Source organism: Sphaeramia orbicularis, chromosome 5 (genome assembly GCF_902148855.1).
Source record: "Sphaeramia orbicularis chromosome 5, fSphaOr1.1, whole genome shotgun sequence".
NCBI classification, from domain to species: domain Eukaryota; kingdom Metazoa; phylum Chordata; class Actinopteri; order Kurtiformes; family Apogonidae; genus Sphaeramia; species Sphaeramia orbicularis.
In genome coordinates this window covers 17,946,393-17,970,432 of record NC_043961.1, presented here as the reverse complement: position 1 = coordinate 17,970,432, position 24,040 = coordinate 17,946,393, and the positions used below count along the sequence as shown (strand labels likewise).

The following is a 24,040-nucleotide window of genomic DNA, read 5'->3' as shown; positions in this document are numbered from 1 at the left end:
CACCTGGATCCACATGGAGCAGGTTCTGGTTCCTTTATATTTTTCATGTGTTTTCATCTTTTCTGATCTAATTATTTTTTTCTTTTTGTTCTTTTCCTTCATTTATACATTAAACGTCATCCTCTTATAAATATGTCACAAAAAAAACACAAAAAACCTGTAATTAATTAAATGACAAGATCTGATGTTATAAACACTGTAGGAATAATTAATAATCAAAAAGAGAAACTAAAAACATAATGATAGAAAATCACAATAATCACTAATAATTAAATCAATTCCTTATCAGAGACGTGAATATCAATGAGGATTTATAGGAAATAAAAAGTAAAATACAAAAGATAAATAAGAATATTGAAACGGATTTAATATTATATCATCATTATTTATATTAAAATAATCAATATTCTGAATCGGCTTTATATTAATGTAATAATAAACTTTGTTTTGTTCTTTCAGTTATGTTTCAGTTAATTCTACAATCACTTAAATGGATTTAATTTTTATTTCTATCATATAAAACTGTTTTAAAAAATCCAGTAAATTTTCAGTCATTTCACAAACAGCGTTGTGTCCAGACCATTGACTTCATAATCACTGAATTCTTAATATGAACTAATTTAGAAAAACAGTAACAGGAAGTGGGTTATATAGGACACACCCACTTCAACCTGTGATTTTATCGCAAAAATAAAAGAAATTGTCCATTTTCCATCAAATCCGCTCGATAAACTTGGATCTAATTCCTCTTTTTATTTCCTAAAAAGCACAATATGAGGTTTTAGTGGCGATAAACGAGCTCGGATATTATGATTAACATTTTCCTTCAGTGATATCATACCGGTGGGAGGGGCCAAATATGTGATTGACAGCTGTAAAATCCAACCTCTGTTCAACTGTAAACACAATATTTTGGCTTCTCTTTTCCACAGAAACATAAAACATCTCATCATTTTGAGGGTTTTTTTTTTTCCACTTATTAATGTAGTCATTTGATTTACTGTGTATTTCCACCTCCTGCAGCTTTAACCCTCCCACTGCGATGAATAACTGAATATAGATCGAGTTTATCAACCAATAACCTAAAAAATTTAATTATCATACAGTAAAATACTGCAACTAATTGTTCATCATTATTCAGCGCTAATTATTCATGCATTTCCTTCTATATGTAGTCGATACACATTCTTATAACACATATATACACAATATTTCTACAATATTTTATTATTTCTGTTGTGATATTTATGTATTTCTGTGTAAATAAAACCTATAATTACAACTATATTGAATTTTACCTGTATTATAATCAATTCAACTTTTATTTATGGGCATTTATAAAAGAAATAAGATGTAAATATGATTTATATTACAAAAAAATGAATCTATATATAATGTAGAAGCATCCTCTGACATTAGTAAACAGGTGGTTAATCCATTGTTAATGTGTCAATTAACTGTGTATGGAGAAAATAACAGACTATTTCTCCCAACAAATAAAACTATAATGTATGTTATTGAAAATGAAACCTAATTCCACTTCATATTTAATCAAATCTGACCCTTTAGTCTATATTTTGATGTTTTAGTCTTTTATTTTTGTGCATTTTGGTTTACTTTATTGAAATTAATTACGTTTTATGCTGAAAACAACTGTCTTTACAATATTGGAGTTTTTATTGATATATATGCTAGAAGAAGGCAACACATTGTAATAATAATCTTCAGTTAAGAATCAATAAATAAAGTAAATCACTGGAAAATTGGAGGAAGATGTTGAGGTTTTTTGATGTAAAAAAGGATTTATTAATAATATAAGTATGTTTTCAAAGCACCAGCAGGCTGTGAATTTGATGCAGTACATGAGTATGTTTTGTATTATAAGGCTAGTTGTTATATTTACAAATACAATATAAAATGTAAATATAAATGCTGTAAATCTCCTACGGCCCTGTGTGCATCTGAAGTGACCCCCTGCAGGGCCACATTTCAACAAACGCAGCCTTCAGTTCCACCGATTGGAACAAACTGAGCATGTCACGATTCAACAGAAAACTATTAAAATCCAAAAACACTAGTTATTATAGTTTATTATAAATGATCTTCCTCAAATAAACTGAGTTAAATATGACATAGATGAATGTAAAAGTAATGACTAATGCGCTGTTTATCAAATGTTTTCAGTCTATATGATAAAATGTTATTAGAAATATACATATACACGAATACATTTTAATTATTATTTTCCCCTTTTTATTAATTATTAATTTTCTTGATGATTCTTTTAATTGTGCTCATTATTTTAGTCATTTTTGTTCATTTTGTGGATACTTTTCCTTTTTTTAGTACTTCATTAATTTTCATTTTGTTCATTTTGTGAATCTTTCTACTTTTACTCTGGAGAGTTTTATTCTTTATCGTAGACCAGTAAAATCAGGTTGAGTCATATAATGAAAAAATAAGTTAAAAAAAATAAAATGCAGATTCTCAGATGTGAATTATTTTCTGGTTTTGTTAAATTCAATATATTTGTGTTGTGGACCAAATTAATAAACCAAACCTTTAATAACTGACATTTCAATAATGACTAATTAACACTTTACAACCTGACGGGTCATCGCTGACACACCCTGTGCATTTGCAGTTTGGATGGCTCTAACTCTTTCACTGTTAGTGTAATTGGAAAATTTCCAACGGTTTCTGAAACCAGAGACGTTGAACTTCATAGGTTTTACTGTGTCATTACGGTAATTTCACTCACGCCTGTACTAGAAGCTGAAGAATAATCAGTTTTAGCAGAATTATAACAGTAAATTGTAAATGATTGCTACATTTTGAAAGATCTGGAAAAAGTGCTCTAGAAAAATGGGCAAATGGAGTCACTCACAGCATTCTAACCTTTTAGTTAGTCAAAATAAGAAAAAAGTCCAGGCGGACCATTTTGGGCTTAGGGTTTAAAGGCTTAAAGCCACACATGCATGTTAATATTCCTGTCATGAACATTTCCATTTGGACATTATAAAATGTCTGTGCATTTTTGCAGAATACGATATTATCCTGATTTTACGTGGACTCTTTTACAGAACATACATTTGCAGATTTTACCTCCACATTCACACCACTTTCACGTCACATGACGTAGGAAAACCAAAGAAGAAGAACACAATATGACCTGACAGTGATGTTCCAACATCACCTGGTCCACAGTACTAAAAGCTAATGCTAATGTTAAAGCGGATCTAAACCAGGGCTGTCCGACTCATTTTAGTTCAGGTTCCACATTCAGACCAATATGATCTGAAGTGGATCAGACGAGTAAAATAACAATATAATAACCTCCTCAGTGCAAAACTCATAACCCATGCACCTTTTTTCTTAATCTTACCTTATAAATATCTTATATTACCTGCATCCTATATTGCTTGTAAAAATCCTAAATTACCTGCACATATTCCATATTACCTTGTATATACCCTGTATTGCTTGTATACATCCTATATTGTCTGTATATATCCTGTATTGTCTGTATATATCCTATATTGTCTGTACATACCCTGTATTGCCTGTATATATCCTATATCGCCTGTATATACCCCAAATTTCCTGTACATACTCTATATTCCCTGTACATACTCTATATTGCCTGTACATACTCTATATTGCCTGTACATACTCTATATTGCCTGTATATATCCTATATTGTCTGTATATACCCTGTATTGCCTGTATATATCCTATATTGTCTGCATGTACCCTGTATTGCCTGTATATATCCTATATTGCCTGTATATACCCCAAATTTCCTGTACATACTCTATATAGCCTGTATATACCCTATATTGCCTGTATATACCCTGTCTTGCATGTATATATCCTATATTGCCTGTATACATCCTGTATTACCTGTATACACCCTATATGACCTGTATATACCATATATTTCCTGTATATATCCTATATTGCCAGTATATATCCTGTATTGCCTGTATATATCATATATTGCCAGTATATATCCTGTATTGCCTGTATATATCATATATTGCCAGTATATATCGTGTATTACCTGTATATATCCTATATTACCTGTATATTACTTGTATACCCTGTATATATTCTATATTGCCTGTATATATATATATATATATATATATATATATATATATATATATATATATATATGTTCTATATTGCCTGTATATATCATATATTACCTGTATTTATCATATTACCTGTGTATATTCAATATTACCTGTATATATCCTATATTGCCTGTATATATCCTATACTGCCTGTATAAATCTTGTATTGCCTGTATATATCCTGTATTACCTGTATTTGTCATATTACCTGTATATATCCTACATTACCTGTATATATCCTATATTGCTAGTATATATCCTATATTACCTGTATATATCCTAATAATAATGGATTAGATTTATATAGCGTTTTTCTATGAACGCATACTCAAAGCACGTACAGAGGATCCATTATTCATTCACTCTCACATTCTCCCTCTGGTGGTGGTAAACTACATTTGTATCCACAGCTGCCCTGGGGGTGACTGACGGAAGCGTGGCTGCCAGTCTGCACCTACAACCCCTCCGACCACCACCAAACATTTGCACACATTCATATACCAGTGTGAGTAGCAGCACTGGAGGCAAGGGGGGTGAAGTGTCTTACCTAGGACGCAATAGCACATGGACAGGGATTCGAACTGCCAACACTTCAGTTATTGGACAACCCGCTCTACCATCTGAGCCATGGCCGCCCCAAATATCCTATATCCTATATTGCCTGTATATATCCAATATTAACTGTATTTATCATATTACCTGAATATATTCCATATTGCTGGTATATATCCTATATTGCCAATATATACCGTATTACCTGTATATATCCTATATTGCTAGTATATATCATGTTACCTGTATATATTCTATATTACCTGTATATATCCTATACTGCCAGTATATATCACATTACCTGTATACATTCTATATTACCTGTATGTATTTTATATATATATATATATATATATATATATATATATAATATGTAATATCTAATCTTGTACCTTTTGTACACTGCCTACATTTTTCAGTATTGTGTGTATCTTTTACTCAGTCCTTTTTTTGCACTAATTGTTTTTGCTGCTAAACTGATTTTCATTAAGATCTAGTCTGTTCTATTCTACTTCATAACGTTCTATTCTATTCTATTCTATTCTATTCTATTCTATTAAGAGAACTGCAAACTTTTCGCTATGTTTAAGTGTAAAAAAGTACAAACTATACAGTAAAATAATGTGAATTACCTGAACAAACTGAACTGTCTTAAGAAAAAGAAGTATAATTCTATGACTATTCTGTCTCAGTTTATCATTTCCACATGTACATTATAACTTACAGATCACATGGATCTACACATACACATATTCAATAACTGACATCTGGAACTGAAATAGATATCATTTAACCCTCTGTTGACACCTGTTGTAAATCTGCCTCAGTAGTGGATGATGTTCACAGATCAGTTTTAACATCCTGTTTCTGTAATATTATTAATTTCATGACAGTTTACAGCTTTTTGGATCATTTTTGTTTTGTTTGGATTGGTGACTAGAATAAATGATGAATAATAGCATCAATAATCAATATTCAAATTAACAGTGTCCACTTAATTTAGCATCTGCTTGACGACAACACAAATAATGATATGTCATTGTAAATAAATGTAGGCAGTAAAGGGTTATTTTTATTTTTATTATTACTTTATGATCAATACAACTTCACTGTCATTGTTTTCCTGTGTCATTTTTACATCCTTTGGGCCGGATTGGACTGTTTGGTGGGCCGGTTTTGGTCCGTGAGCCATAGTTTGACACCCCTGATCAACATCAACCATAGAAACAGGTTTTCTGTTCGCTTTCTGTTTCATCTAAATGTGTTTGTTGTGTTTTTCTGTGTTTTATTTAATGCTCTATTAAATGTGTCTGTGTTTGTGCCTCATAAATAAACTCGTTTCTCACCTGAACGAGGACAAAGAACCTCTTCTTCCATCTCTTCCACACATTCTTACCGATGGCCCACAGGTACCTGCAGAAGAACAGACCAGAACCTTCAGGTCAAACTGATGTTCATTTAACTGTACAGGACAGAGGAACCTCACACTAAAGCCTCTGCTGCCCTCTGCTGTTGGATGGAGGTATTGCACCTCTACACTGAACCATCTCACTGTTGTTTTTTTCTGTTTCAAAGTTTAACTGAAGAATAACTGTAAACATTTCAGAAGTTCATAAGACTTTTATCATCAAATCAACTACATGTACATCCTGTCATAACATATAATCTATGTAATATTATAATATATAATCCTGTCCATCCTCATCACAAATATCAACAAGTGCATCAGAGCCTTATTTTATTAGTTAGCCTCTTGTTGTGTCTTGTTGTGTTGCTGTGTCGTTCAGTTGTTGTGTCATTGTGTTGTTTTGTTGTGTCGTTGTCATCCTTCAGGCCGGTTGCCATGATGGTCCTGTTGTTCTGACGTGTTACCACCAGTAGAAGGACGTTGAAGGGCTTCTGTAGTAAAAGAACATCTGAGGGTGAGGACCCGCTGCTGGGGGCTGAGCTGAGGGAGGTGGAGCCTCCGGAGCCCCCTCCCCCTGCCTTTCCCCCTGGCCCCACCCACAGCATCCTCCTCCTGTCGGACCCAATAAACCACCAACCACAGTGGGGAGTTTTGGGGAGTGTGTGTGTGTCGGGGGGGGGGGGGTTCAGATGTGAACATATGGACAAGAGAGGAGGATGAGGATGGAGACAGACCACTGTGTGTCCCACTGAGAAGAAGATTTACAGATGATTGTATATTTTGTTTTTATGGACTTTCTTGATTTTTTTTTTTTTTTTTTGCTAAAATATGTCAAATAGAAAATGTTAGTCGATTAAAGACGACTGTAATAAAAGTAAAAGAACTGATTGGACTCAGTTTTATCGTGATGTAAAATAATATAATAACTAGAAAGAGCGCAGACCTCCACCAAGGCAGATCACCCCCCCCCCCCCCCCCGAGGTTTGTCTGTCTGTTTGGTTGGTTGTCTGTCTGTCTGTGTGCAAGATAACTCAAAAAGTTATGGACGGATTTAGATGAAAATTTCAGGAAATGTTGATACTGGCACAAGGAACAAATGATTAAATTTTGGTGGTGATCAGGGGTGGGGGGGTGAGGGGGCCACGGGGGCCCACTGATCTGCCTTGGCGGAGGTCTGCGCTCTCCGAGTGCTTTTCTAGAAAAGAGAGCAGCAGATCGACGCCGACAAAAACGCAGACAAAAACATAACCTCCTTGGCGGAGGTAATTAATAATTTGAACTTCATAAAAAGAGGAAATGGAGTACACCAAGTCAGGGGAAGTCACCATCATTAGAGACTGGAATGGAATGGAGATCAGGCCCAGCCCTGTTCATGTGGGGGCCCTAAGCAAGACAAGTTGGGGGGGCCCCTCCCACCATACCATACATCCATCAACACAAAATAATTTCACTCTGAATTACATCACTAATTCATGACAAAAGCTCACCGGCTATACATACCACTGTGTTATATTTGAACTCAGTGACAGTAAAACATTATAGACTGTAGTAAATATTGACTGACTCTGGTGCAGGAGGTGGGGTTTGTATCCTGGTCAGGGTGTCCCCAGGTTCTGATGCACTCACCACCTGTCAGAGAGGCCATAAGGGGCTGGTGCAACACAGCTGGTGAAGTGGCAGGTGGCAGGCACATCTAAGAGGACTAGCCATAAAAGGGTTAAAATCCCACTAGTTGTCTTACTCTGGGGCGCTGTTGGGTGTGTGTGTGTGTGTGTGGGGGGGGGGGGGGGGGGGGTAAACATGACATATTCATGGGGCCCATACAGCAGTGGAGTAGGTCTGGAGAGTTAGAAGAATAGTAAAGCATCTTCAGTTTCAGTTTCACTTTGCACCACTCCGACAATCAAGGGCTGCTAACCCCAGCCCCCCCCAGCTCCTATGATCATGGATCATGGATTAATATTTCTAATATTAATTATTTACTGGACTGACTAAAATGCATTTGGCATAGCGTAGTGTTTATTGGATATAAACAGTTGAAAGGGTATTGACAATGACTCAGGACATCATGGAGGCACTGCATTTGGTTGTAGCCGAACACTAAAAAGACAGAGCTCAAACACTACCAGTTACCATGAAGCATTTGTTTTCATTATGTGTTCAAAAAATTATTTCACATTACCTTGAGAGAGTTGTTTCTGTACTTCTTCAGGTTTTTCTTCTTATGTTTATCGGCACCCAACGGTTATAGTCGTTTGGACATGGTGAAACTGCACCAACAAACTGACTAACCACGTCATCCTGGGTCACCAGGTTTTCATTACAATCACTGCTTGGCGCTATACCTGTAGTAGTCCTGCCTTCCAGGCAATGCATAACTCCTTTTTTTCCAACCTTCTACCAGTGAAAATGCACTGGAATGGTAGTCAAACCCGTGACTGCCCACCCGTGAACTCGTACTAGATCGCTATACTCCCAGTGGGCTCTACACACAGCCCCACTACTTCCTAAACTTAAGGCAGCTCCTTCTTTTCCTGTCTTTCATTATTGGACACACTGATTAATCCAGGTGTGTCTGACCACAGTAGTCACAAGAAGAAGTAGCAGACACACCTGGAGTAATCAGTGTGTCCAATAATGAAAGACAGGAAATAAAGGAGCAACTTAAAGTTCAGGAAGTAATACGGCTGTGCATGGAGCCTGTTCTGAGCTCTAATGTCATGTAGCCTGTGAAACAACAATGGCGGTCCCCATGGATGCGGTGTTTATGCAAATTGTTTATTAAAACAAGGTATTGCTCTAACATTATGTATCTGCAAATGTCATGCATAATCAGTAGCTACTCTAGCGTTACCTAGTTTTCAGTTCATTGAGGACAAGAATAAATTGATACCAAATACGTATCCAAATATACAGATAACATAAAAGGTATAACAGCTTCTCTTGCCTTATGCGCCATTTTTACGTCTGTTTCCCTCACATAAGGGTAATAAACAGACATGACTGACGAGTCCTGACATGCAACCCTCTATAAGAAGAAGCAACTCAATGACAAATTCAAACTAAAGCCTGTTTGTAAATGTGAGGAGGAGAAAGTACAGATTTAAGTATTATGAACATGTAGGAAGTAAAATAAAGAACATGTGTGCTGAAGTACAGTCATGACGTACTTGTACTTGGTTTAAATGCACTTGTACTATAAGCCAGTGGAGGGTTCAAAGAAAACCCAACAGTAGTATTAATTAAATATTAAGTATTTATAGGAAAATGAAAACATTCTACTCTGATGTGCATAAAAATACAATAACTGCCTGACTGTTGCAGAGCACAGGAATAAACCAGTTTTAAATCTGTTCTTTTGTTTCAATGCTTGTGACCATGGTGGTGGTTTATTTTTATTTTAAGTACAGTTTTAAGAAAATAACGCTCCTTCTACAAACTGAAAAATTCAAGTTTTCTCAAGTGTCATATTCAGTTAATGGGATGTCAATCACGTCAAAAGCATTTTACTGCTGTTGTAGTAGTAAAACTCAACCACCAGGCGGAGGCAGAGCTCTATTTTATATGGATTTTTTTTTTTTTTTTTTTTAAACAACTTCAGGTTCCAGAGGAATAATTTAATTTACAAACTCATGGAGTTCGATCAGTGACAGTGGATCAACACACTGGGTTTATATGTGTTAAATAATAAATGACCAAAAACAACAACAAACAACAAACTGTACAAAAATGAATAAAAAACCTGCAAAAAAAATAATGTGAAGAAATAGGAAACATGAACAAAAATTAAGTTAAAAAAAAATAGAATAAGCAACAAAATGAAATTAAAAAGAAATATAGTCAAAGCAATCAATAAAATGAACAAAAATGAATGATAAATCAACAAAATAATAGTAATATGAAAAAAATAAGCCAAAACTGAACAAAATGTAAGATAAAAACCATACAATAGGCAAAAAAAAAAACAAAAAGAAAGATGAATAAAAATGAATGAGAAAATTCACAAAGTAATAAATAACATGGTGAAACTGAGCAACAAAATCCTTTTAAAAAAAATTAAACACAATAAGAAACAACAGCAAAATAAGTCACGAATTGAATGAAATTGAAGAAAAAAATTATAAACCCATGGAGTTTAATAAACAACAGTGGATGGACACACTGGGTTTATGTCTGATGATGAAAAAAGCCTTTTTTCCTCTGTTTTGATATAATAACCTTTGAAATTACTTAATATTTAAATGAACATCTACATGATCAGTGAATTAAATATAAGAAAATACAGGATTTACACTAAAAAATATAAAATACAGAAGATAGTATTTGAATAAACAGAGATAAATCACATGTTAAATGTTAAATGTAGAGGTTAGTTCATGTGGACATTTCCATATAAATAGTCGTTTGTCTTCCACTGAGGTGTCCATGTGTCAATGTCCACTTACCCACAATGCTTCATGTTCTGGGGTTTGTCCATGCGAATGGCCAGTTTGATGCGGAGGTCGCTGTCGCCGCAGCCTTTGGACACCGTCATCTTATGGAGCTCTGACTGTTTGGGGCTGTTGGGGGTGGGGTGGAGGACCACCTGAGGGACAGAAGGACATCGACATCAGTGTGGGCGGGGCTTATGACATGACAACACTGATGTTAAAGCGTTGGACACTGACCCGTCCCAGCTCCTTGTCCTCCAGTGCCAACACCCCGGTGGACTCAGTGAACAGCTTCACCTTCACAGCAGGTAACGGCTGGGTGGTGGTAAAGTCCCCCTGGGTCCCCCACCTATGGGGGGGGACAGACACGCACAGAGACGCACACGTGCACACAGAAACGCACAGACACACAACACGTACACAAAGACACAAGTACACAGAGACATGCACACATGCGCACAGACATGCAAAAGTAGAGAGAAGGACACGCGCAGATGCACATAAAGACACACAAACAGACACGCACATACACATGCACAGTCATGCAAAAGTACGGTACACACGAAAATACACAGAAAATATACAAACGTATGTGCCGACACACAACAATACACAGAGAGACACAAAAGTATACAAAAACACACGAGTACACAATAAGACACAAAAGTACACAAAGAGACACAACAATACACAGACACACAAAAATACACACAAAAGTACACAAAAAAAACAAAGTACTCAGAGACACACAGCAAAACAAAAAAACACAAAAAAATACATACAAACACACAAAAATACACACAGGGACACAAAAAATACACAAAAGTATGCACACACACAACAATACACACAAAATATACAGTAAAATACACAAAGGTACGTACAGACACACAATGCACAGAGACACAGAAAAATACACAGACACACAATGCACAGTGACACACAACAATGCACAAAAAACCACACAGATACACAAAGACACACAGCAACACAAAAAAATACACAATACACAGATACAGAAAAATACACAAAAACATGCAGACACACAACAAAACAGAGACACACAAAAAACACACACAACACAAAAAACACACAAGAATATTGTTAATATTGTTATTGTTGCTGTTTTTGTCATGTTGTTATTATTGTTGTTGTTATTCTTATATTGTTGTTGGTATTATAATTGTGTTGCTATTGTTGTTTTTGTTACAGTTATCACGGTTGTTTATTTATTATTGTGGTTGTTGTAATTGTTTGATGTTGTTATTGTGTACATACATGGGCTTGGACGCCTCTGCCTGGTCCGTCTGTAGTTTGTGTCCCCCCTCCACCTCCATGGTGCAGTAGACGATCCTGTTGGGGGCCAAAGACTTCAGTCCCTGGACCTCCACGATGACCACCTGAAAAACACCACAAACACACAACATGAACCCCTAAAACCCTGGAACTGTTTTTTCATTAAGTCAGTACCAGGTGTTTTGGATCATACAGACCAAGTGGATCCATCAAAACAACAACTATGGACAGTATTATCCATGGTGTCCACAGGTTGGACAACTATGGACAGTATCAGCCACGGCATCCACAGGTTGGACAACTATGGACAGAGCCAGACGCTGGACACAGTTGGAGTCCGTTTACATTGGTCCTAGATGTAGGACCACATATAAAAGTGGCCTGGGTCAGATTTGTGCTGTTCAAACTGTCTTTAACAGATCAGATACAGATCATATATGGGCCACATTTGCCTGCAGTCTGAACGCAGCCTCAGAAACAGTCGTAGTAGGATCCAATAAAGCATCTTAAAGGTCAACATGTTAAATCGTGGTGCTGTTTGGATGTCATCCTGTGCTTTGGGTTTTATCTTCATATGTTTATAAGGTGCACTGTTATAGTGACTGATTTCTATTCTTACATTCTGTCATTTCCTACGTTCACCTGTCAGTGGAATCCATCTCATCCATTTAAAAAACCAACCAGTCGACTGTCATGTGATGAACCTGAATCCTGTTTCTAGACTGCGGCTGGAGCTGGAGCTGCCGTAACTAAAGGACACGTTCATTGTACAGTGGGTTTCTCCACCCCACCCACAGTGTTTTTTTTTTTATCCACTCAGACAGATGGAAAAGTGCCTCATTTCTGTGCGAGCCAACAGAGGCAGTAAAATAATCCGTTATGCTTCGTGGATTCCTGTGGAGGATACACTCAGATACAGGTCATTTCAACCTCAGAGACTTGACAGTGTCTCCTCCTTTTCTACAGATATGAACCTGCCCGTCAACCACTGAACAGGTTTTCAGAGTGAGGGGGGGCCTAAACCAGCCCATCAAAGGGTCCTATCCAACCCTTGGGATGAATTTGTGAAATGCAAAAATTACATCAAACATATTGACAATCAAAGGTTTTAAAATAATTTTAGCTCAGGTTCCACATTCAAACCAATATAATCTAAAGTGGATTAGACCAGTAAAATAATAACACAATAACCTATAAATAATGACAATGGAAAATTTGTCTCTTTGTTTTAGAGCAAAAAAAGCAAAATTACATTACAATGTTTACATTTACAAACTATCTTTTCACAAAAATGTGAAAAATGTGAACAAATACAAACAACATGAAATGTCTTAAAAGACTTACAATTGTACCAATATTTTGCCTGTTATTAAATGTTTTATGAATTCGTAGATCCACTGTGATCTGTAATTTGTACTGCATATGTGTAAATGATAAATTGAGGCATAATTTTATTAAAATTGAAAGTATTTTTCTTAAGACATATAAGGTTGTTCATGTCATTTTTAAGGAAACATTGTAGATGTAAACATTTTCATAATGCAATAGTACTTTTTTCGCTGTTGTTATTTTACTGGTTCAGCCCACTTCAGATCATATTGGGCTGAATGTGGAACCCAGAATAAAATGAGTTTGACACCCCTGCTCTAGGTGTAATATTTAAGACACTGTAGTTAATCCAACTAACGCAAATGTTAGTAGAACATGAAGTCCATCGTAAGTTAGAAATCATGTTCTTTTGTTCTATTATTCAGCCCTAGTGGATGGTTTCAAGCCCATAGGATGCTTAAAAAGAGAGACGATTAGGAAGTAATTCTTTTATTTATTGTTTTTAAATTGATGTATTGTTAATTTTTTTGTTAATGTAATATCCTGTGAGATGCCGTTAACACAGATGCTGTAATAATGAAAAAGAAACTATATTAAACTGAAATAATAAACAAAAGACAATGGAAGATGTCCTATACATGAGTTCTGTCAGCCATGTCAGTATAATTAAATTCTCAGTAGTGTCCACTAACCTCCAGTGTAAAGGACAACACCACGTCTGACTTGGACAGCGTGTTCTCGTCCTCCTGACCCATGTCCATGATGGATGTGTTGTGGCCTCGTTTCAGCTTCTGTAATTTGAACTCTCCTCCTTTGGACACGGGCATGCTCTCCAGGTTGGCCATGAGGAGGTTTACCGACGACCTCAGCTCCTCGATGAACATGGCCTCCATCTCTCTGGATGCGAACCTCGGGAACCTGCCACCGAGCTATGACAGAACAAACCAGATGTCAATGGAGGAGAGGCACTAAAAATCCTAAAAAAAACTCTGATAAGTTTGTGAGGGAAAGCAGTTCATCATCAGCGTAAAGGTTGATGTTTGAACCTTTGAGTCATGTTGAACAGAACATTCAGGGAGAACTGTCCTTCCACCATATCCACATATAAGGTAAGATCAGGGGGTGGGTCTTCAGCCAATCACAGGTGTTAGAGACCGGTAAAGGGTGGAGATTTAATCTAGATCAGGGGTGTCAAACATACGGCCCATGGGCCAAAACCGACCCTCCAAAGAGTCCAATCTTGCCTGTGGGATGAATTTGTGAAATGTAAAAATTACACTGAAGATATTAACGCTTTAAGCACCAAAGTTGCAATACTGCAATAAGTGACAAAACTGTATGAAACAGACAAAATTAAATTTTAAAAAAATTTGTGGTGCCTAAAGGGTTAACAATCAGTGGTGTTAAAATCAATTTAGCTGGGGTTCCACATTTAGACCAATATAATCTCAGGTGGGTCAGACCAGGAAAATACTATTTAGTGTAAGCAGTCAAATTACATGAGAATGTTTACATTTACAAATTATCCCTTAAAAAATGTGAATAACATGAACAACCTGAAATGTATATTAATATAAATCAGTGTAATTGTACCAATATTCTGCCTGTTATTAAATGTTTGGTGTATTTGTAGATCCACTGTGATCTGTAAGTTATAATGCACATGTGGAAATGATAAGCTGAGACAAAATATTGTTAAAATTGCACTTATTTTTCTTAAGACATTTCAGGTTGCTCATGTTGTTCACACTTTTTAAAGGGTAGTTTGTAGATGTAAACACTTTCATAACGTAATTTTCCTTTTTTAACATTAAACGAGAGACAAAACTTTGGAGTTGACATTATTTAAGGGCTATTATTCTATTATTTTACTGGTCTGATCCACTTCAGATCATATTGGGCTGAATGTGGGACCTAACGTCCGTGTTTTACTGTAGATCTGCACTTCATCCATTCATTTTTCAGTTACTCACCCGGGCGATCTGGTCGGCCATCTGCAGCCGTCCGTCCAGTTCCCTCCTGATCTGAGCTGCCTGTTCATCAGGGTTATCCAGCTGTACAAACACACAAATACACACATCATCTCACAAGTGCAACACATATTTATGACTTTGACAACTGGAACAGAACTACAGAGGAAGGTACTATATTAAAAAGCTCAGATTCTAAACCAGAGGTGCCAAAACTGGCCCACCAATGGTTTCAATTTGGCCCATGGGATGGATTTGCAAAGTGCAAAAATTAAACTGAAGACGTTAAAAGTCAAGTGTGTCAAACTCATTTTAGCCCAATTTGATCTCAAGTGGGCCAGACCAGCAAAATAATAATGGAATAACCTATCAATAATGACAACTACAAATTCCAAACTCAAAATGTTTGCAATATTCTGCCTGTTACCATGTGCCTTTATAGATAGACTGCACATGTATAAATGATAAGTTGAGGCATAATATTGTTAAATTGCACGTATTTTTCTTCAGAAATGTCAGGTTGTTGATCTGTTATTCATACATTTTTGTTAAAGGAGATGTAGGATTTGTAAATATAAACATTTTCATAATTCAATTTGACTATTTTGCACCAAAATATGAGAAAAAATTTAGAATTGTCATTATTTATAGGCTATTATTCTATTACTTTACTGGTCTGTATGAGATAATACTGGGCTGTATGTGGAACCTGAACAAAAATGAGTCTGACACCCCTGTTCTAAACCTCTAAGGCTCATCCTGTGCACACAAAACCTTTAACAAACCAAGGTTAAAAACATTGAAATTGTCCTCATGGAAGTAAAGTGATTCTTTCTGCACAGAAACGCCATCATCGTGCATCATTCAGTGGCTGCTGTGAGGACCTCTGGCGCCGACTTCATTTTCTCACTGCAGAAAAAGATTTCACACGGAGCGTAAAGTCATTTCAGTCTGTGTTTCTCTAATGGAAAAACCACATGCTTCATCCTGCTGCTTCAGGAACTGAGGCATTTCTTATTCTAACTGAAGAACTCAGCTATAAAAAAAAACAAACTAAACAAACAAAAAATCTGTATTACCTGTGTTTTAAGGTGATTTTTGTGAAGTAACTGTTGAAAATGGACAATAATGATGAGGATGAAATCAGTGTGTTTGTCTCATCTATAGGATTTGCAGACAATGTTAAAACTGATTGTGGATTTTACCAAATAGTCCAAAATTAAATTCTTCTATAATTTCAACACATTTTCAGTCAAAAAGCAAAAATCCATTAACACCCCTACATCCTCTGCAAACCAAGGGAAACCCCTGTTCACTGAAGCAGAAGAAAACCAAAGCACTAGTAGATCAATATTCTCATCCTCTGTTCTGGTGATTTTTCAACAGAAGAAGATGCTTTTTTTTATTTGTTGCAGGGACATTTTATGCATGTGTGCTTTCAACATGTACCAAACTTCAATGCACTGAAAGGATGAAAGAGAAAAGCTGTAAAAAGTCAGGTTCAACAACCTCAGTTGAAGATATTACATACTATCTGTTCAATATTTAACTCTTTTAGTCGTCTTGTTTTCTTAGATGTCATCATTTCAAAAGGAGATAATTGAGGAAAAACAAAACTAGTCATTTGTCGTGTGGGATTTTCTTTGATACTGACTACGTAGGTTTGATTCAGTACTCTTAGTGGCTGGAGATAAGATAAGATAAGATAAGATAAGATAAGATAGTCTCAGTCTGGATTAAACTGAACCACAGCTCTGTTCATGTACAACACAGGGGTTCACAAAGTGTGTGTGTGTGTGTATGTATGTGTGTGTGTGTGTGTGTGTGTGTGTGTGTGTGTGTGTGTGGTGGGGGGGGGGGGGGGGTTTCCAGCGAGAGGTCACAAGATAATTTTCAGAAACCTTTTGATGTGATCCCTGAGATGGTTTCAACTGATTAAGGGTAATGTTATTGCATATGTACTTTGAAGGAAGGATATCAACATTAAGAGTTTCTAGATGCGTAGGAAGTGCTGTAGCTTTGACAGAGCAAAGGTTGTTAGTGTAACATTCATTAATACGGTCTACAGGTTTGACTAATGGCATCACATTATTAAAACTAAAAATCAACATAAAAAGGCCAATAAACATTGTAAAACAGACACATTAACCTAAATAAACATTAACATAACCTCCCCCTTGAACCTCTGCACATAAAATAGAACACAATGAGTAAAATGTCAAGTACCCACAATGCAATACGGCAAGTATGTTTCAGTCACTTCGGGGAGAGTGGGGATCACCAGTTTAAAAGTTTGGGAACCCCTGATGTACAGCATGAAAACATCATCTCGATTGTTTGGAATTTCAAACTAAATACAGGAAGTTATGAAAGGCTGCCATCATCAAAAAGAAAACAAAAAAGAAACTAAAGATGGAAGGCATTAAAAATGAATGGAACTGAAAACATTGAACGCCGCTAGACTATAAATCAGCTAATGAACAAAAAGATTTATCGCATGATCATCTATTAGATAATCATTCATCCATCTATTCATCAAAATAGTTGGATTATTCCAGATTTATAGGTTTAAGTATGAAATAATATGTTTTCAAATGTGACACAATATGAGGCTTCATTCTAAGCACCTCCATAATTCATCCACATATGAGTTGAGTCCGATCCACTTATTTCTAACTCAACTGACAGAGCAGCTTCCAGGAGAAAACACTGTCTGACTTCACAAGATGCAAAAAGAAAAGACAGGAAACACATTACATGTCCCGTCACAGTGGGACGTTAATTATGTCCAATGCTGCAGAAGATGATGGCATCGAAGAAGAGTCTAATCCACTCTGGAAACTGCCGTGTGAAAGGATGAATAATAAACTGTGACAAAGGTAAAAACCAGAGCTTTATAAAGTTATCTGAACTGTATAAATCTTCCATTAAAGGAACCCTTCACTGATTCTTTTTCTCCTCTGAAGGCCACTTGTTGGTCTAATGGCGGTGAAGACGAGCCTCTGGGGGCGCATTACTGCCGCCATCTGTCAATACTTCCCCGTTCCAGTTGGTTAAGAGTCACCCGGCGTCTCAGCGAGGCCAGCGACGGGGAATCAATCTGATAACTATGTGGAAGTCATCTGCCGCCCTCCCCCCGGACATGCCGATCGATACGGGCTCTGCAGCGCCGGTGCCCACTAGACCAGGCCGAGGCTGAGGCCAGCGGCGACTCTAGAGATATACGGCAAAACACGGGGAATCCGAGCTTTAAGGTTAGTCTGGAGTAAAAGGGGTGGAGTCACAAAGCAGTGCCGCACGTCAACAATGCGAAGTAGAAAAATGTGTTTTATTAAATGTTTGGTTTTTCTGTTGCTGTTTTTGTTTCTTTTTTTCACTAGTTTGCTACAGGTTACTTTGATTTTAGACCATTCTGTTTTTCAATTCACTGATGTTCTTCTGTCATTGTTGTCATCAGCTGGGTTTTCATTCCAGTTTTCCGCAAAATAAAATTAATATTTCTACAATTTTGACAAAGTGCTACTTGTAGGTGTTTCCATTGAAGAGTGTTTGGCTTCTGATGTGTTCTAGTAAAGTCCAGTCTCATGTAATTCTCGTAAAATACTGTATAGTTGTCGTAAGACGCTGGTTTAAGGAACATGGAGACATTGAGTTTGATGCCAAACCGGCGTAGCCACTGTAGTGTCGGTTCATCCACTGCTATTGCAGAGACTGTCTAAAACACAAGAAAAAGGAAATATATAATCATCCCAAGGCAAAGTCCTTATTTATGGCAGTGGCCACGCAGAATGGATTGGACCCGGACAATGTTTAATGAACTGTGGAATGTTACTGAACCCCTTGTGACACCAGACTTGTCCTGCTCTGGGGAAGCAGGTCGTCCACTAAAGCCAGTGTCTGTTGCCCTGAACAAACTAGAACCACCTGTTCTGAGTACAGGGTCATAGGGGAGACATTTGGCCTGAGCAAAACCACTGCGACCAGATCAAGAAAATGATGAAAAAAATGTGTTTCTTTTGCGCTTTACCTCTATATAGAAATGTCTCAGAAACCACCTCATGAGAGCATAAAAACTTTTTGTGATCTTTGACAGTTTTTGCAACAATTCAGTGTTTCCATTACCACTTTTGTATTGTGCAGTTTGCATTTTGCTCATTTCAGAGGGTATTGGAAACCCAGCTACTGTTCTGTTTTCACCTGCTGTTTCTTTCTGTTTCAGGATCCGTACAATAACAAAATCCAACCAACAGGGGGAATTGATCTAAAGTTCAAAATCCTCTTAGATCAAAACTGTCAAGCAATTCGTGGCACCAGTTCACTCATACTGGAGAACAAATTGCTGAATAGAACAGGTTAAAAAAAAAGGGGTGGGGGGGTGTTTAGAGCAGAAGAACTAGAGCATTCTGTTGCTTTCCTCCATCTAAAATGACAAAAATGTATGAATGAATGAATAATTCTGTCTCATCAGTCCACGTTTGTGTCCAACTCCCAGATCTGATTTAGTGAAGTTACCATATTTGGTTCCTTGCCCATAAGTGGTGAAAAAAAAAACATCATTCCTTACATTAGTACCATTGCTTTTTGGTACCTAACAAAGCAGGTCCACTCACTGTTCATGCAGAGGTGGACCTTACAGACCCTGTAGACCACATTGAACCTGAGATTGTGGACTCACTGTCCTCACTGGAACTGTTGCTGTCTATGTCTTGTAATGCGTGCAGAAATGACCAATAAAGGGTTAACACATACTGTATGGGATGATTATAGGAACATCAAAGCCAACTGAAAACCCATTATTGATTTACAACTTAATAGTATGATGGACATCATCATATTCTGATGCATATGTTGAACAGATGATCAACGTCAGAATAACAAATAACTTCAGCAGTAAAACTGTTCACAAAAAATACAATTAAGTTCCATCGAGGAGAAGACAAGTTTATATCAGCATCGCCACAAATACTTCATTTCTCTGCTTCAGGAGCAACTTCACAATCAAATCCAGACTGTTCTAAGCATTTATCGCATATAATCATGAAAATTAATGGACAGATCTTGAAAGTTAAGTTCTTCCTGAAAAAGGTGCAAAAGAATTGATCAAATAAAAGACATCTTGTGACATTTTTATTGCAGAAATAACATAAATAACTCTAGGCAGTCTCTTATAATGGGAGTCCTTCAGTCCATGTTGTGTTGCAGAGCCTTATTCAGGTTTTAAAAAAATCATGGGAAGGAATGCTTCTCGGACCAAAAAAAGAGCTTGTTCGAGATGCTCTTTGGAAAAAGGGATTCAAAAAGTAGATATCAACTCAAAGAAAAATCCAAGGCACTGTCTTTAAACATTAAAATGCCTTTATTTACATGGCACGGTCATATCTAGACCCAAAAACACTTCAACGCGTTTCGGCTTCAAGCCTTCATCAGGAAGTCAAACAGGAGCCTGGAAAGCTGTTGGTTCCTATATAGTAGGATTGACCAATAGGGATTTGCCAACTGGGCATGAGGGTAATGGCCTGTAGAGGGTGTCCACATGTCAACGGCCAGCAGATGGTGTCACTGCAGGTCAAATAGAAATATTTCCAAATATACATTGATAAAAAACAGTGCAAAATTTACATATCCCTATTAAATTAAGATCAAAGCAGTATAAAGTCTTTAAAACAAGAAACAAGTAATACATTACAGGAAAACAGAAAAGTCCAACTTTTCAGTCAGTCCAGGGGGTACAGTGGCTTGGAGTTTAAAAATCCAGAAAGCTTCCCGTTGGTTCAGTGTCTTTTGTCTGTCCCCCTTTCTTAAGGAGGATGTTATGTGTAGCTTGTAATATGGCTGGGTTGCTGTTGTGGAATTCCAGGTAATGTTTTGCCATTGGGTAGTTTATGTTTCCAGTTCTTATTGCATATTTGTGTTCTGACAGTCTGTCCTGTAATCGTCTTTTTGTCCTGCCGATGTAGGACACTTTGCAGGTTAGACATTCCAGTCTGTAGACGATGAATGTTGTTTTACAGTTGATAAAATGATTGATTGTGTATTGTTTATGATGTAGAGTCCATGAAAGTTTTGGTCTATATGACATTTGTACAGTGATTGCAGTGGCTGCATTTGTAGCTCCCTTTAGGTTTCTGACCCAGCCATGATGGTGGAGTGCGGGGTTGGAGATGGCTGCGGACCACTTTGTCCTGCAGTGTAGGACATCTCCTCAAGGTGATGAGTGGAGGCTGTGGAAATATCTGTTTGAGTTGTTCGTCGCTCTGAATGATGTCCCAGTTTTTATTAATTATTCTTTTAACTTGGTCTGTTTCTGTACTGTATGTGGTGACAAATACTGTTCTGTTTGGTGTTTGTTTAGGGCAGGGGTCAGCAACCCTGGTTCTAGAGAGCCACTATCCTGCATGTTTTAGATCACAGGTGTCAAACTCCGGTCCTCGAGGGCTGGTATCCTGCATGTTTTAGATGTTTCCCTCTTCCAGCACACCTGATGGTCATTATCAGGCTTCTGCAGAGCTTGATGATGGGCTTGCCATTTGAATCAGGTGTGTTGGAAGAGGGAAACATCTAAAACATGCAGAATAGTGGCTCTCTAGGATCAGGCTTGCTGACCCCTGGTTTAGGGGGATTCCTTTCTAGTAAAGCCTGTCTGTCCAGATGTTTAGCTCTTGTGTAAGCTTCTTGTAATGTGGCATTCTTGTAGCCCCTTGCCTGAAAACATGCAAACATCTCCCCTGATTTACTCACAAAATCAGCATCTCGGATTCGCTGCACCCTCTGAAACTGGCCATAAGGGATATTTTCTTTAAGCCAATTGAGATGAAAGCTATTGGCATGTAGAACAGTGTTTCTGTCAGTGGGTTTTCCGAAAATGGATGTGTGTAACATCCCTAAATTGTCTTTATAAATAGTGAGGTCCAGGAAATTGATACTATCTTTACTGTAGTCCAATGACAACTTAATGTTTGGGTTAATGTTATTAAGGAAGACATGGAAAGCTTTAAGTTCTGCCTCTGATCCTGACCAAAACAAGCATACGTCATCAACGTAACGTCCCCACCAGACAATGTGCTTTAAAAAGCTGTTCTTTTCCTGATTAAACACAAAATTCTTTTCTGAGCTACTCTTATGTTCACAGTTGCCTTTTTGCTTGAATTTCCTAATTCTAAATGTACATGTGCACTGTTAGGCTTTTTTTTCTCTTTACATTATGATTAAGAATGCTGCCTTGTGTGTATACATATAAATGTATTTATGCACCCCCTTCTTCTTTTTTTTTTTTTTGTTGTCTTATTTCCTAAAGGTGTAGTTGGCTAGATGTATGGGCTTGTTGATGTCATTTTTACTGTCCAATTTTTTATTTATTATTTTCCTTCTTTAAAAAAAGACAACGGTGTACTGGGTGTGGTTGATGTCATGTATAATATTTTGTATGACTGTTCTGAATAAACATTTGAATTAAAAAAAAAAAAAAGTCTTCTTCCCATTTACCTAAGTAAAGTCCTGCCTAAGATGGGGAATAGCAAGTACCCATCGCACATACTTTTGTCTGTCTGAAAACCTTATCCAGAAAAATGAATATATTGTTGTTCAAAGTCCATTCTGTAAGAGTCAATAGAAAATCATTAGGTGGCCTTTCAGACTCAGGGCGGTTTTTTAGGTAATGTTTAAGTGCTTCCAGCCCTTGTGTATGTTCTATGGTTGTATACAGTGATTCAAAATCCAAAGTAGCTAACAGTGACTCTGTGCCAATATTGTCCAGGTCTTTGATTTTTTTGAGAACATCAGTGGTGTCTTGAATATAAGCAGGAAGTGAAAGTAAAAAAGGTTTGATAAAATAATCAATATATTTAGACGCTGGCTCAGTAAGGCTATCATTGCCTGATATAACAGGTCTACCTGGAGGTTTGGTCATATCCTTGTGAATTTTGGGAGGCATATAAAAGGTTTATTCAGGTTTGTTCCAAATTAAAACAGTCGTCACCATGGCATGTTAAAATAAAGGGTTAAACAGAGCTGTCTTTTTCAACACAGAATAACCAAATCCTTTTACGCTGTCAGGCTGTCCTTCTGGGAAACCATTTGTACCGAGTCGGCGCCGCTTGAATGGTGGCGGTGACTCAGATCTCAGCGTGGTTTCAACACCGCAGAGGCTCAGCTGCATTTACCAAACCTCTGCTCCAGGCTTCAACACAAACATGTTCTGGTAGAAACCATGTCCACGTCAGGACTCAGACCCAGTCCTGGTCCAGGTCTGTTTCCAGGTTCTCTATCACCTGCCAGTCCTCCAGTGATTCCCTTTCACTGACCACGCTTGGATCAGCGCCGTCGCAAACACACACTGGGTTTTCATCTGAACCCATAAAGACTGCTTTTGTTTCAGTTCCCAAATGAACTTTTCTCTAGATTTAACTTTTCTTCAGGGATTTATCACCATTTATTCTAATATTACCCTCTATATTTCGCATCTTTCAGTGTAAATCATGTATTTTCTTATATTTAATTCACTGATCATGTAGATGTTCATTAAAGCTCAGAGTAAATTCAAAGATTATTATATCAGAAACAGAGAAAACTGAAGAAAAAATGTCTTCTTCAGTCCAGTCTTTCATTAACTGAACATAAACGCAGCGTGTCCATCCACTGTCATTGATCCAACTCCGTGGTTTTTTTTGGGTTTTTTTTGTTTTTTTTCAAATTCATTTAGTTTGTGGCTTATTTTGTTCTTGTTGCTTTTTTTTTTACTTTTTTTTTTTTTTTTAATTAATTTGGTTCATTTTCTTATTTATTTTATTCTTTTTATACTTTATTCCAGTCATTATTTTTGTTTATTTTTTCATGGTGTTTATTCATTTATTTATTTAATTTGGAAATTTTGCATTAAGTTTTTAAAATTTTATTTACAATTTAAGATAAATTATCAAA

General features: G+C 36.9%; 1 protein-coding gene across 1 annotated transcript in view; it reads right to left on the bottom strand.

Annotated features, from left to right (window-relative positions):
- cadpsa (Ca2+-dependent activator protein for secretion a) overlaps positions 1 to 24,040 on the bottom strand; it is a 215,487-nt gene that overhangs the window by 119,508 nt on the left and 71,939 nt on the right. Inside the window, exons 4-9 of the mRNA XM_030133642.1 lie at positions 15,128 to 15,208; positions 13,847 to 14,083; positions 11,808 to 11,929; positions 10,767 to 10,878; positions 10,545 to 10,684; positions 6,038 to 6,104 (exon numbers count right to left, since the gene is read on the bottom strand). Coding sequence (XP_029989502.1) covers positions 6,038 to 6,104; positions 10,545 to 10,684; positions 10,767 to 10,878; positions 11,808 to 11,929; positions 13,847 to 14,083; positions 15,128 to 15,208 — 759 coding nt within the window. The remainder of the gene's footprint in view (positions 1 to 6,037; positions 6,105 to 10,544; positions 10,685 to 10,766; positions 10,879 to 11,807; positions 11,930 to 13,846; positions 14,084 to 15,127; positions 15,209 to 24,040) is intronic.